This window comes from Babylonia areolata, chromosome 15, assembly GCF_041734735.1.
Source record: "Babylonia areolata isolate BAREFJ2019XMU chromosome 15, ASM4173473v1, whole genome shotgun sequence".
Lineage (NCBI taxonomy): Eukaryota > Metazoa > Mollusca > Gastropoda > Neogastropoda > Buccinidae > Babylonia > Babylonia areolata.
This window is the reverse complement of record NC_134890.1, coordinates 32,230,470-32,242,969: the sequence shown is the minus strand read 5'-3', so window position 1 is coordinate 32,242,969 and position 12,500 is coordinate 32,230,470. Positions and strand designations below refer to the sequence as shown.

The following is a 12,500-nucleotide window of genomic DNA, read 5'->3' as shown; positions in this document are numbered from 1 at the left end:
CTTGTAAGGAGAAAGACAGCTATGATCCGGATGTTATTCCTTCAGGTCTGAGCCATCTGTTTGTGTTGATGGGAATGGTCAAGAGTAGTTCTGTTGTAGCGTTTTAAAAGAGGTTTATTCGAAGTGCACACGTTTCTGTGTGTATGTTGGCGGTGGGTGAGGGCGTGGGTGGGGGTGGACGGGGGGAGCAGGGGGAGGGGGGTGGACATTCATTTTTTTGTCAGAGGGCGCAGTCTGAAGCGTGATGATGACACGGGGATCACACTGAAGTAGAGTTCAGAATGACGTGCTATTTTGAGTGGCTCACTGTACTTGTTGAGGTCATTGCTGACTGTGATGGAGATGGATGAACTACACCCACAATATACAAACGCACACATACACACACACGCAAGATGGGACTGTGAGGGTGTAGACTGGGGAGATTTTTTTCTTTTTTCAGATCAGTCTTTATAATATGAAATAATGCTTTACATGAAAACATGTCCTTGATAATTTAGATCAGTTTATATGATATGAAATAATGCTTTACATGAAAACGCGTCCTTAATTTTAATTTAAAAAAAAAATCAAATCAGCTTCTTCTTAGACCATAGATTTTAATGGCCTAACCCCACCATTAAAATCTATGGTCTAAGAAGAAGCTGATTTGATTTTTTTTTTTTTTAATGGTGTGAGAAAGGAAGAAGAGTGGAGGAGGAGGAGGTGGGTCAAGTCCAGTAGCTGCTATGCTAGCTATTGATCGGGGACCTGATTGACGGTGTGTGGTGGTGTTTGTGTTTTGTTGCAGACACACGATGCTGACAGCCCCCTCCGCTGCTCCCCACACCGCCACCGCCACCGTCACCACGACATCCTGAGGACGTAGCACACAGCAGCACCAGCATTAGCAGCAGCAGCTGCTAGGCAAAGACTAGGCAAGGCTGCAGAGCAGAGCACAGCGGACTTTACCCCTTCCCGGGTGATAGCACAGCGAGGCTCCTCCCCTTTCTCCTCAGGAACAGCCTCTCCACCCAGTCAGCCATGGACGGCCTGGGGCCGGTGTCGGTGCTGGACAGCGGTCGTCGGCAGCGGGACGCAGTGGTGGCGGATCGGTTGACGCGGCGGCGCTGCCCGGAGCGGCCTCGGCTGAAGGCGGCGCACAGCGACCTGGACGTGGTGTACCGCATCCCGCAGCCCTACCGCACCAGCTTCTCCGCAAAACACTCGGTGGAGCGCCTGCCCGGGTCGGACCGCAGCCGTTCCCTGAGCCCCGCCTCCAGCCTGCGCAGCGTGCAGAGCAGCCGCAGCGAGCGGGTGGGCATCCGCCGCCATGGCCGGGCCAAGAGCCCCAAGCGGGTCACCTACGACACCCGCGTCACCGTGCGCCACCAGGACGCCGACGACAGCCTGTTCACCGAGGAGCTGTCCAGCCGGGACCTGCAAGACTCCTCGTTCTCGGCGTCCAGCCCCTCCTCCTTCCTTCACCAGCACCAGCAGCAGCAGCTTCATCCGCATCAGAGGTCCCCGGCCTCGCTGCAGTTCTCCCCGGCCTCCTCCCACAACCACCTGTCCAAGGACTCGGGCCTGGACTACTCCACACAGCTGCGCGACCTGTCGGACCAGATCATCAAGATGGACTGGTCAGACCCCCACCCCCAACCCCACCGCTATGACAACAAGGAGCAGAGGAGGAGGGAAGGGGGCGCCGCAGCAGCATCCCCGCTCTCCGGCCCTGCCCACAGCCCTCACGGCATTCTGAAGGAGTCCCAGAACTCTCGAGACCAGCACCCGCCCTTCTCGCCCAGTGACTACAACCACCACCACCCGTCCTCTTTCCCCACCACCACCCCCACCACCACCACCAGTCGTGCTGGCGGCGGGGGCGGCGCCCCCCAGGTGGTGGGTGTCAGCGACAAGGAGAACGCCCCCAACGGCTCCCCCCCGCCGCCCCAGCCGGGTGGGGTCGATCTCCAGTCGGGCGGCTCCCCCAAGTCCCCCGGGGACGGCGTGAGGCGGGACTACCAGCACGAGCGCGTCTTCAGCTACCGGCAGGCCGCCAGCGACGGCTACAGCAGCGAGGTGCGCGCCCTGGTGGACGCCGGCATGGACCCCCCCACCTCCTCCGCCGCCACGCCCCCAGTCTCCGGCCCCGACGGCGGCAGGGAGAACGGCAGCCTGCTGGCTCAGCAAAGGTCAGCAGTAAATAATGGGTAAACTTTTAAAGTGTGACGACATGAAATTAGAATGTTTGCACCATAAGAGTGCATCCGCTTACACATGGGTTTTAGCAATACACTGTTTTCTACTGAGAAATGTTTACATATATATAACATCAAGGGAATACGTTCCTCGCGAGGACCTGCCCGCGAGGGGCTGTTGTGGGGGCCCAGAGGTCAGTGTTCCAGCCCAGTGGCATTGGCTGACAGGTCCCCCAGCATCCCTTACAGCCCTGTATATATGGAGCCAACATAGTGGGTTTTGTCGCTTATTGAATTGCTCGTTGAGCTTCAGCGACGCCGTCATGGATAATTCCGACGCCACCTTTTCACCGTTTACAAATTGACCCGGCAGCCAGTGTCTGTTTTGGGTTTGTAGTTTGCATCTTTACTCTCTCTCTCTCTCTCTCTCTCTCTCTCTCTCTCTCTCTCTCTCTCTCTCTCTCTCTCCCATCTCTGTCTGTCTGTCTCACTCGCTCTGTCCCACCCATCCACCACCACCACCATCCCATCTCTCTCCCTCCCTCTCTGTCCCTCCCTCTCTCTCCCCCTCCCTCTCTCTCTCCCTCTTTCCCTCTCTCTCTCTCCTCTCTCTCTCTTTCTCCCCCCTCTCTCCCCCCGCTCTCTCTCCCCTCTCCCTCCCTCCCCTCTCTCTCTTCAGTAACCTGTTTATAGGTGTCTGTCGCCGTCTCCGTTTTTTGTTTGTTTTGTTTTTGTTTTTCTTCTTTATTTTTATTTTTATTTTTTAATCGCCGCCAGTCAGTGTAGGCTTGTCGTCTAATTATCTTTCGATTTGTCTGTCACTCTGCTTCTCTTAGATTACTTCAGTCAAGACAACAACACACACACACACACACACACACACACACACACACACACACACACACACACACACACACACACACACACACAGAGAGAGAGAGAGAGAGAGAGAGCACTATTTAATTTTTCTGTTTATTTTAATGGGTGGAAAAAAATGTCACATGCAGAATGTGGAGAAAATCAATCAGTCAAGTGCCTGTGATCAATCGATAATTTCATCCCAAGTAAAAAGAGGGAAAAGAAGGAATACCTTAGCAGAACGTTGAACGCTGGGGAAAAAGCAGGACTCCCAAAGAAGAAAAGGGCCAGCAGTCGATTTCCGTGGATGCCTTCCTGGTCTGTTCTGTGCCTGAGGACATCATAGCCATACATTCATCAGTCAAGACAGACAGTGGGGTGGGATGGAGTAGAGTGGGGTGGAGGGTGGGGAGGGATGGATCAATACAGCGCCAGTCTAGGGGGAAGGGGGGGTAAGCCCGTGATGGCAGGCACAGCGCTGTGAGGCTTGGTGCCGGTCATGGCTGCTGCTGCTGCTGGTGCTGCCGGTAGCGGTGAAGGCACGCAGTCAGTGTGTCTGGAGGCGGTGTGACATTATCGGATGCTGTGTATAATTTTTTTTTATATGATCTGGATATATTATATTAAATTATACGGGTGGGATGGCTGGTGCTGGTGCTGTTGTTGCTGTTTTTGTTGTGAAGCAGTCTGCTGTTTGGCTCCGGTGGTGACCATGGCTGTGTCTTCTGTCCCTGCTGCAGGCTCTTTCTGTGAGACGATGAGGATGATGATGATGATATTGATGACAGTGGCTTGTGGTGGTGATTTTTCTTTTTAATATATATTACACATTCTTAGTTTTGTTCACCTTTTCAGTGGGTATGCGCCACCACTGTTGATCATTTTGTGGAAACTGAAAGGGGGTGGGGGGTGGGTGGGGTGGTCTTTTTCGGTTCTCAGGCTGCTGAGGATGTATTCTCCTCTCTCTCTCTCTCTCTCTCTCTCTCTCTCTCTCTCTCTCTGTCTGTCTGTCTGTATGACTACTGGGATATTATCTTTTGCAATTTGGTGATTGTTTCTATGGCCACTTTGATATGGAATTTTGCTATATATATATATATATGTGTGTGTGATTTTCTCTTCTCTGTGGTCCCATTCAAATGTATGATACTTTTTTGATAGTGTCACTTAGCCACTGTGAAATGTTGCTTTGCTGTGATGGTATGAATTGTGATTCTCTCTCTCTCTCTCACTCAGAACATTAAGAAATGGCCTCATCTGTTTAGTGTATTCTCTTTTGTTAGTTCTCATGCTCCCCCTACTCTGGCCATTCTGAACATGTTCGTTGCTGACTGAACACCTCCCTCTCTGGCCACTGTAAAGATGACACTGAGGGTGTGTTGTGGTAAAGATGACAGAGTGGGTGTGTTGTGGTAACGATGGCAGTGAGGGTGTGCTGTGGTAAAGATGACAGTGAGGGTGTGTTGTGGTAACGATGACAGTGAGGGTGTGTTGTGGTAAAGATGACAGTGAGGGTGTGTTGTGGTAAAGATGACAGTGAGGGTGTGTTGTGGTAAAGATGACAGTGAGGGTGTGTTGTGGTAAAGATGACAGTGAGGGTGTGTTGTAGTAAAGATGACAGTGAGGGTGTTTTGTGGTAAAGATGATGGTGTGGTTGTGTTGTGGTAACGATGACAGAGTGGGTGTCTTGTGGTAAAGATGATGGTGTGGTTGTGTTGTGGTAAAGATGATGGTGTGGGTGTGTTGTGGTAAAGATGATGGTGTGGTTGTGTTGTGGTAAAGATGACAGAGTGGCTGTGTTGTGGTAACGATGACAGAGTGGGTGTCTTGTGGTAAAGATGATGGTGTGGTTGTGTTGTGGTAACGATGACAGAGTGGGTGTCTTGTGGTAAAGATGATGGTGTGGTTGTGTTGTGGTAAAGATGACAGAGTGGGTGTCTTGTGGTAAAGATGATGGTGTGGTTGTGTTGTGGTAACGATGACAGAGTGGGTGTCTTGTGGTAAAGATGATGGTGTGGTTGTGTTGTGGTAACGATGACAGAGTGGGTGTGTTGTGGTAAAGATGACAGTGTGGGTGTGTTGTGGTAATGATGACAGTGAGGGTGTGTTGTGGTAATGATGACAGAGTGGGTGTGTTGTGGTAATGATGACACTGAGGGCGTGTTGTGGTAATGATGACAGTGAGGGTGTGTTGTGGTAAAGATGACAGTGAGGGTGTGTTGTGGTAAAGATGACAGTGAGGGTGTGTTGTGGTAAAGATGACAGTGAGGGTGTGTTGTGGTAAAGATGACAGTGAGGGTGTGTTGTGGTAATGATGACAGAGTGGGTGTGTTGTGGTAAAGATGAAAGAGTGGGTGTGTTGTGGTAACGATGACAGAGTGGGTGTGTTGTGGTAAAGATGACAGTGAGGGTGTGTTGTGGTAAAGATGACAGTGAGGGTGTGTTGTGGTAAAGATGACAGTGAGGGTGTGTTGTGGTAAAGATGAAAGAGTGGGTGTGTTGTGGTAAAGATGACACTGAGGGTGTGTTGTGGTAAAGATGACAGTGAGGGTGTGTTGTGGTAAAGATGACAGTGAGGGTGTTTTGTGGTAACGATGACAGAGTGGGTGTCTTGTGGTAAAGATGATGGTGTGGTTGTGTTGTGGTAAAGATGATGGTGTGGGTGTGTTGTGGTAAAGATGATGGTGTGGTTGTGTTGTGGTAAAGATGACAGAGTGGCTGTGTTGTGGTAACGATGACAGAGTGGGTGTCTTGTGGTAAAGATGATGGTGTGGTTGTGTTGTGGTAACGATGACAGAGTGGGTGTCTTGTGGTAAAGATGATGGTGTGGTTGTGTTGTGGTAACGATGACAGAGTGGGTGTCTTGTGGTAAAGATGATGGTGTGGTTGTGTTGTGGTAAAGATGACAGAGTGGGTGTCTTGTGGTAAAGATGATGGTGTGGTTGTGTTGTGGTAAAGATGACAGAGTGGGTGTCTTGTGGTAAAGATGATGGTGTGGTTGTGTTGTGGTAACGATGACAGAGTGGGTGTCTTGTGGTAAAGATGATGGTGTGGTTGTGTTGTGGTAACGATGACAGAGTGGGTGTCTTGTGGTAAAGATGATGGTGTGGTTGTGTTGTGGTAACGATGACAGAGTGGGTGTCTTGTGGTAAAGATGATGGTGTGGTTGTGTTGTGGTAAAGATGACAGAGTGGTTGTGTTGTGGTAACGATGACAGAGTGGGTGTCTTGTGGTAAAGATGATGGTGTGGGTGTGTTGTGGTAAAGATGACAGAGCGGGTGTGTTGTAGAGATGACAGTGTAGTGTTGTAAAGATTATGGTGTGGTTGTGTTGTGGTAAAGATGACAGAGTGGGTGTGTTGTGGTAAAGATGACAGAGTGGGTGTGTTGTGGTAAAGATGACAGAGTGGGTGTGTTGTGGTAAAGATGACAGAGTGGGTGTGTTGTGGTAAAGATGATGGTGTGGGTGTGTTGTGGTAAAGATGACAGAGTGGCTGTGTTGTGGTAAAGATGACAGAGTGGGTGTGTTGTGGTAAAGATGATGGTGTGGTTGTGTTGTGGTAAAGATGACAGAGTGGCTGTGTTGTGGTAAAGATGACAGAGCGGGTGTGTTGTGGTAAAGATGACAGAGTGGGTGTGTTGTGGTAAAGATGACAGAGTGGGTGTGTTATGGTAACAATGGCAGTGAGGGTGTGCTGTGGGTGTGTTGTGGTAAAGATGACAGAGTGGGTGTGTTGTGGTAAAGATGACAGAGTGGGTGTGTTGTGGTAAAGATGACAGAGTAGGTGTGTTGTGGTAAAGATGACAGTGTGGTGTTCTGGTAAAGATTATGGTGTGGTTGTGTTGTGGTAAAGATGACAAAGTGGTTGTGTTGTGGTAAATATGACAGAGTGGATGTGTTGTGGTAGAGATGACGGTGTGGGTGTGTTGTGATAAAAATGACAGTGTGGCTGTGGTGTGGTAAAGACGACAGTGTGGGTGTGCTGTGGTAGAGATGATGGTGTGGGTGTGTCGTGATAAAAATGACAGTGTGGCTGTGCTGTGGTAAAGACGACAGTGTGGGTGTGCTGTGGTAGAGATGACTGTGTGGGTGTTTGGTGGTCGTGTAACAGTGAGATTTGTGTTGTGGTCAGGTCCAGTTCGGTGTCAGCGGTGTCAAAGGTCAGTTGCGCTCCACCCTCCAACCAGCTGACCCCAGCCAAGCGCTCAGTCAGCACCTCCATCGGCAACTTCTTCAAGCGCATCTCACCCCACCTGGGGCGCCGGCGCAGCAAGGACTGCAGCAACAACGGCACGCGGGCCGGCAGCTCCCAGAGTCTCCCTGCCTCCGCCGGCGTGGCCATGGAGCCAGAGACCCCCTCCCCCACCACCCAGCACAGCAGCAACACCCCCACCTCCTCCTCCACCTCCACTGCTGCTGCCAGCTCCAGCTCAGGGTCCAGTTCCGGTCACTTTTCCCGCAGCAGGATCCGCAACTCCTTCCTCAAGCTGATGGGTGGCCCCCGCAAGGACTCCAAGTCCAAGGTGACAGCCGCTGTCAGCAACAGCAGCACCCCCAGCCCTCAGGGTGGGGGCCACCTCAGCACCGGCGCCAGCAGCCAGGATGGTGAGGGCGGGCCCAGCGACAAGAACAACACTTCTGACTGTGAGCGCAAGCCCATGCCAGAGTCAACGCAGCGCAAGCTGAAGTCGATGGAGAAGAACAGCCTGGGCAAGAAGGACGTGTACCGGGAGTTCAAGGACAAGCACTCTCCACGCTCGAAGGCAGACGGCAGTGGCAGCGGCAGTGGTGGCAGCACGGCTGATGCTGTGCTGGAGGAACGTTACCGGGCCATCAAGGCGCAGTACAAGGATCGCCCCCACCCTCTGGACAGTGAGTTCTCCTTTGAGGCCTACGACAGCACCACCAGTGCCTCCCACTCCTTGTCCAAGTCACCTACGCAGCTGTCGTCGGCAGACTCTCCCCCTGGCTGTGAGGAGAGCCTGAAGGGGGGAGAGGGGTCAGGCTCAGGGTACAGCCACCAGGGGGAGGAGACTCGGGGGAGGGTGGGGAAGGCAGAGCCCCCCAGCTCCCTGGACGTGGTGCCCTCACGGGCCATCCGCCTCTTGCAGGCCTCCACCATCAGCACCATCTCTGGGGACGAGTCCATTGGAGAGTGCTCCCTCGACTGCAACCTCACAGGTCAGGGGGGTGGTGTTGTGTTGTGTTGTTCTTGGGCTGTGGTGGTGGTGTATGCTGTCTGTTCTATTTCTGTGCTGTGTTGTGCTGAGTTGTGTGCTGTTGTGTTTCATGATATTACACCCACCCCATACAGCTTTACACTGCACTGGCTGGTGTCACAGTTTGTAATTGCTGTGATGTGCTGTTGTTGGTTTTTTGGGGGGGTTGTTTTGCTGGATGGTTATGGGGTGTATTTCAGAATGAAGTTTTAGTTCAGGATGCTGATTGATCCTGGGAAAGAAGAGCACTACACCACTTAATTCCTACAGCTTCATTCTGATTATCAGTTACATGTCCTGTCCTCCCACCTCTTGTCCTGCCTCTGTCTCAGTGCTCTCTCTCTCTCTTGGCTGTGTGTGTGTGTGTGTGTGTGTGTGTGTCTCTCTCTCTCTCTCTTGGCTCTATGTGTGTGTCTGTCTGTCTGTCTCTCTCTCTTAGCTCTGTGTGTGTGTGTGTGTCTGAGCTCTGTGTGTGTGTGTGTGTGTGTGTGTGTGTGTGATAGTCAGTCGTGTCCGACTATGACCATCAGAACAGCAGAGGAGGCAACTGTTGTTCCGACTATTTGGGCAAGAATGAGAGTGTCTTGCCCAAGTACATCCCCACTCTCTCGGCCAAGAGGGTTTTAGGACAGTCAGTGTTGGGATGGTTCCCAAAGGCCAACTAGCCCACAAGGCTGCAGCACTAAGAGGCAGTGCAATTTTGCCTCTGAGTTTGAGAGTCATAGTCCTTCACAAAAGACTAAGCTGTAAATGATTTAACATTGACTGGAGAAACCATTGATAACACAGCTCTCACTTTGCTGTTGGCCCAGATGTAAACTTATGTCAATCTGTGATATAAGCTGAGTGTTGGGCACAGTAGTTCTACCCTTTGAGAGGGTGCCACCTCAGAATTTATCATGGTATTGGTGTGCGTCCTAGCTATCTGGGCTAATCAGTTCGTGTCAAGCTTGTCTGGACGTCGGTCGTTTAATTCACAGCTCACGTCATTCGGTTGATGCGAGTTTTTGGTCATGTAATTGTCTGTCTGTTCTCTGTATTTCTGCAAATACAACAGTAGGTGTGTCTGTCTCTCTGTCTCCAACTACCACTGCTACTACTATGACTACTATGATGACTTCTACCACTGTTATACACAGATTCTTACCAAAACAAAACAAAAAGTGGTGAGAAAGAAAAAAAAAATCAGATAACTTAGCATTCCATACTGGGGAGAAAAGAAGTCAGTGGGAAACTGGAAGCAAGAGTTTACTTCAGATGGTCTGTTGAAGAAAGCTCATTGATGACCTCAGGCATATGTTGAGTTCAGTTACTGAGCCCAGTGCCTCCAGTAAGTTGAAGAACCGCCATGTGATGAGCAGGGGCTCCATCGCATAAATAAGATAGATGTCTGCCCGAGAAGTACACCTGCTGACGTCAACAAACGTAAATTCGGTGACATTTGGAGAGTTATAAATATGGGAGATAACTCGAAACAAGTAACAGTTTCACACAAAATGATGGTGTGTTCAGTTGCGTCCCTTAGCAAATCTTGTGGGCGAGCCCTTCCCCCCTGGTTCCTGTCTGCCTGTGACCACGGTGCAGTTGATGAATCCCACTGAACGGTAGTTTGGGTTTAGATCATTTACTTGTGATTGTTGAACAGAAGAGAAGGATGTCCTGAAAAATCTCACCTGTCCTGCTCTCTCTCTCTCTCTCTCTCTCTCTCTCTCTCTCTCTCTCTTTTGCTCCCTCCCCTTTCTATTCCACTTCAGTATCCAGCCTTTTATTTATTTGTTTTTAATTTTATTTATTTTCATTTTTATTTTATAATTGACTTTTACCCCTCGCATTGTCAATCCCATGGGTGAGAAAGCTCCAGTAAGGCTGGATTTCTGTATTGGCATTTTGATCATTTAAAGATATTTTTAATGGGTTTTTTTTCTAATAGTTATTATTATTGTTATTATTCATTATTGCTGTTATCATCATTATCAAGTTTATTGAATTTTTTCTCCTTTTACAATAAAACGGTCCCAGGACTCCGGCTGCAAACAAGATTGATATGAGGGGGTGAGGGGGGGAACCATTGGATGGTGATGTTGGGGGGGGGGGGGGGGGGGGTTGCCTAGGTTACAAGTAGTGGTAACCAAGAATGACATCCACAGGAAGGAGAGAGAGAGAGAGAGAGAGAGAGAGAGAGAACAGTAGATGGTTAAGCCATTTAATATTGTAAGTCATAGCAAGCAAGCATCTGCAGAGAGAGAGAGAGAGAGAGAGATCTGAAATTGAGGATGGAATAGTGTCTTGGACCGCATGGTCAGTTTGGGGCTGCTGTGTGTGTTAGACTTGTTTGTCAGCTGACAAGTGTATGCGCTTTTGTGTGTGTGTGTGTGTGTGTGACTGAGCGGAAGCAGCCTACAGATGCATGTCTTGGAGCCATGATTTCCCAGCAGCTATTGTGAAGATGCAGGTAGTCTACAAGCATGGTGTGAGTGGAGATATATCTATGTCAGACTGATGATGTGAGCGAGAACGACATGTGTTTGCTCACAGCTGGTGATTGTTGTCACCGTGGATTGAAAAATCTCCAGGCAAAGCTTTGGGACTTTGTGAGTGGCATGGCATGTCAGGCATCCAGGGCACTGTAATTCAATCTGTGTAAGCGTGTGTATGAATGTATGTACATTGTGTATGTATGTGAGTGACGGCCTAGAGGTAACGCGTCCGCCTAGGAAGCGAGAGAATCTGTGCGCGCTGGTTCGAATCACGGCACAGCCCCCGAAATTTTCTCCCCCTCCACTAGACCTTGAGTGGTGGTCTGGACGCTAGTCATTCGGATGAGACGATAAACCGAGGTCCCGTGTGCAGCATGCACTTAGCGCACGTAAAAGAACCCACGGCAACAAAAGGGTTGTTCCTGGCAAAATTCTGTAGAAAAATCCACTTCAATAGGAAAAACAAATAAAACTGCACACAGGAAAAAATACAAAAAAAAAGGGTGGCGCTGTAGTATAGCGACGCGCTCTCCCTGGGGAGAGCAGCCCGAATTTCACACAGAGAAATCTGTTGTGATAAAAAGAAATACAAATACAAATGTGTGTGTGTGTGTGTGTGTGTGTGTGTGTGTGTGGCATGAGTGGTGTTCAAATTTTTTGTTTAACTTTAAAACTTTATACGAGGGTTGAGCATTTATGTATGCCTTTCTGCCTGACTCACGCACTATGATAAAGCTGCCCCCCCCCCCACCCCCCACCCCCTATCTCATCCCACCATCCAGATTATAATACTGGATAGAAGAGGCTAGGGAAGAACTGAGAGAGGAATAGAATGGGTGGTGTGGGTTCACTAAGGCTCTCTGCACCTTTCATCCACCCTTCTCCTCTCCTTTGACCACACACCTTCCGCACAGACGCGCGAAAGTTCCCCCTCTCCCCTTCCCTCCCTCCCCCCCCCTCTTCCCCCGACACACACTCTACACATACACACCCTATCCACGCGTACACACAGGTGTGCACACCTTGCACACACTCACGCACGCGCGCACACACACGCCCACTCGATTCATCTGACCCTGGTGGAGCTTGTCAGTTTACACTTACAGCTCTCCTTCGATGATGTCGGTCTCCTTCACGTTAGCTATGTGCGTCTCGTTGTAATCACAGAGAGACAGACAGACAGACAGACAGACCGAGACAGAGAGAGAACAAGAATAAGTGTTTGTTTTTTTTTTGTTTTGTTTTTTTTGTTAGCTACTGTTTGAAATGTGTTCAGACGGAGAGGCATGGGCACCACTTGACAGCCAGTCACGTTTTAACACATGCCGTCTCTTTGATCGGAAAGTGGGAAGGGGGTTGGTGAGGGTTTGAAGGGGGGTGGGGGGGCGTCCGCAAGCCACCTCTTGACCTTTCAACACGCAGATCAATCTTTTTTGCTTCGGTCTTGGTCTGTACTTAGATGGTGATTCTAGAATTCCAGCGGCGCACGCGCACACACACACACACACACACACACACACACATATTCTCTCTCTCTCTCTCTCTCTCTCTCTCTCCTCTCTTTCCTACACCAGACCCCAACTCTCCACTTCCTCATTATGTTTGTCCTTGGTTGAGCCATGGTGTCGAGTTTTTTTTGTTTTGTTTTGTTTTTTTGTTTTTTTACTCTCCGAAACCTTGGTCACAACGGGTTCACTGACCACTGGGCTAAAAGAACGACTGGTCGATAACTGCAGCTGCAGGTCTATATATATCCATGGTTACTA

The 12,500-nt window shown here is 50.0% G+C and overlaps 1 protein-coding gene across 2 annotated transcripts in view; it reads left to right on the top strand.

The window, feature by feature from the left end:
- Positions 1 to 12,500, top strand: part of LOC143290579 (uncharacterized) — a 137,509-nt gene that overhangs the window by 50,060 nt on the left and 74,949 nt on the right. For both annotated transcript variants that reach the window (XM_076600151.1, XM_076600150.1), the window contains exons 2-3: positions 791 to 2,174; positions 7,171 to 8,219. In XM_076600151.1, coding sequence (XP_076456266.1) covers positions 1,024 to 2,174; positions 7,171 to 8,219 — 2,200 coding nt within the window. In that variant the 5' untranslated portion in view covers positions 791 to 1,023. The remainder of the gene's footprint in view (positions 1 to 790; positions 2,175 to 7,170; positions 8,220 to 12,500) is intronic.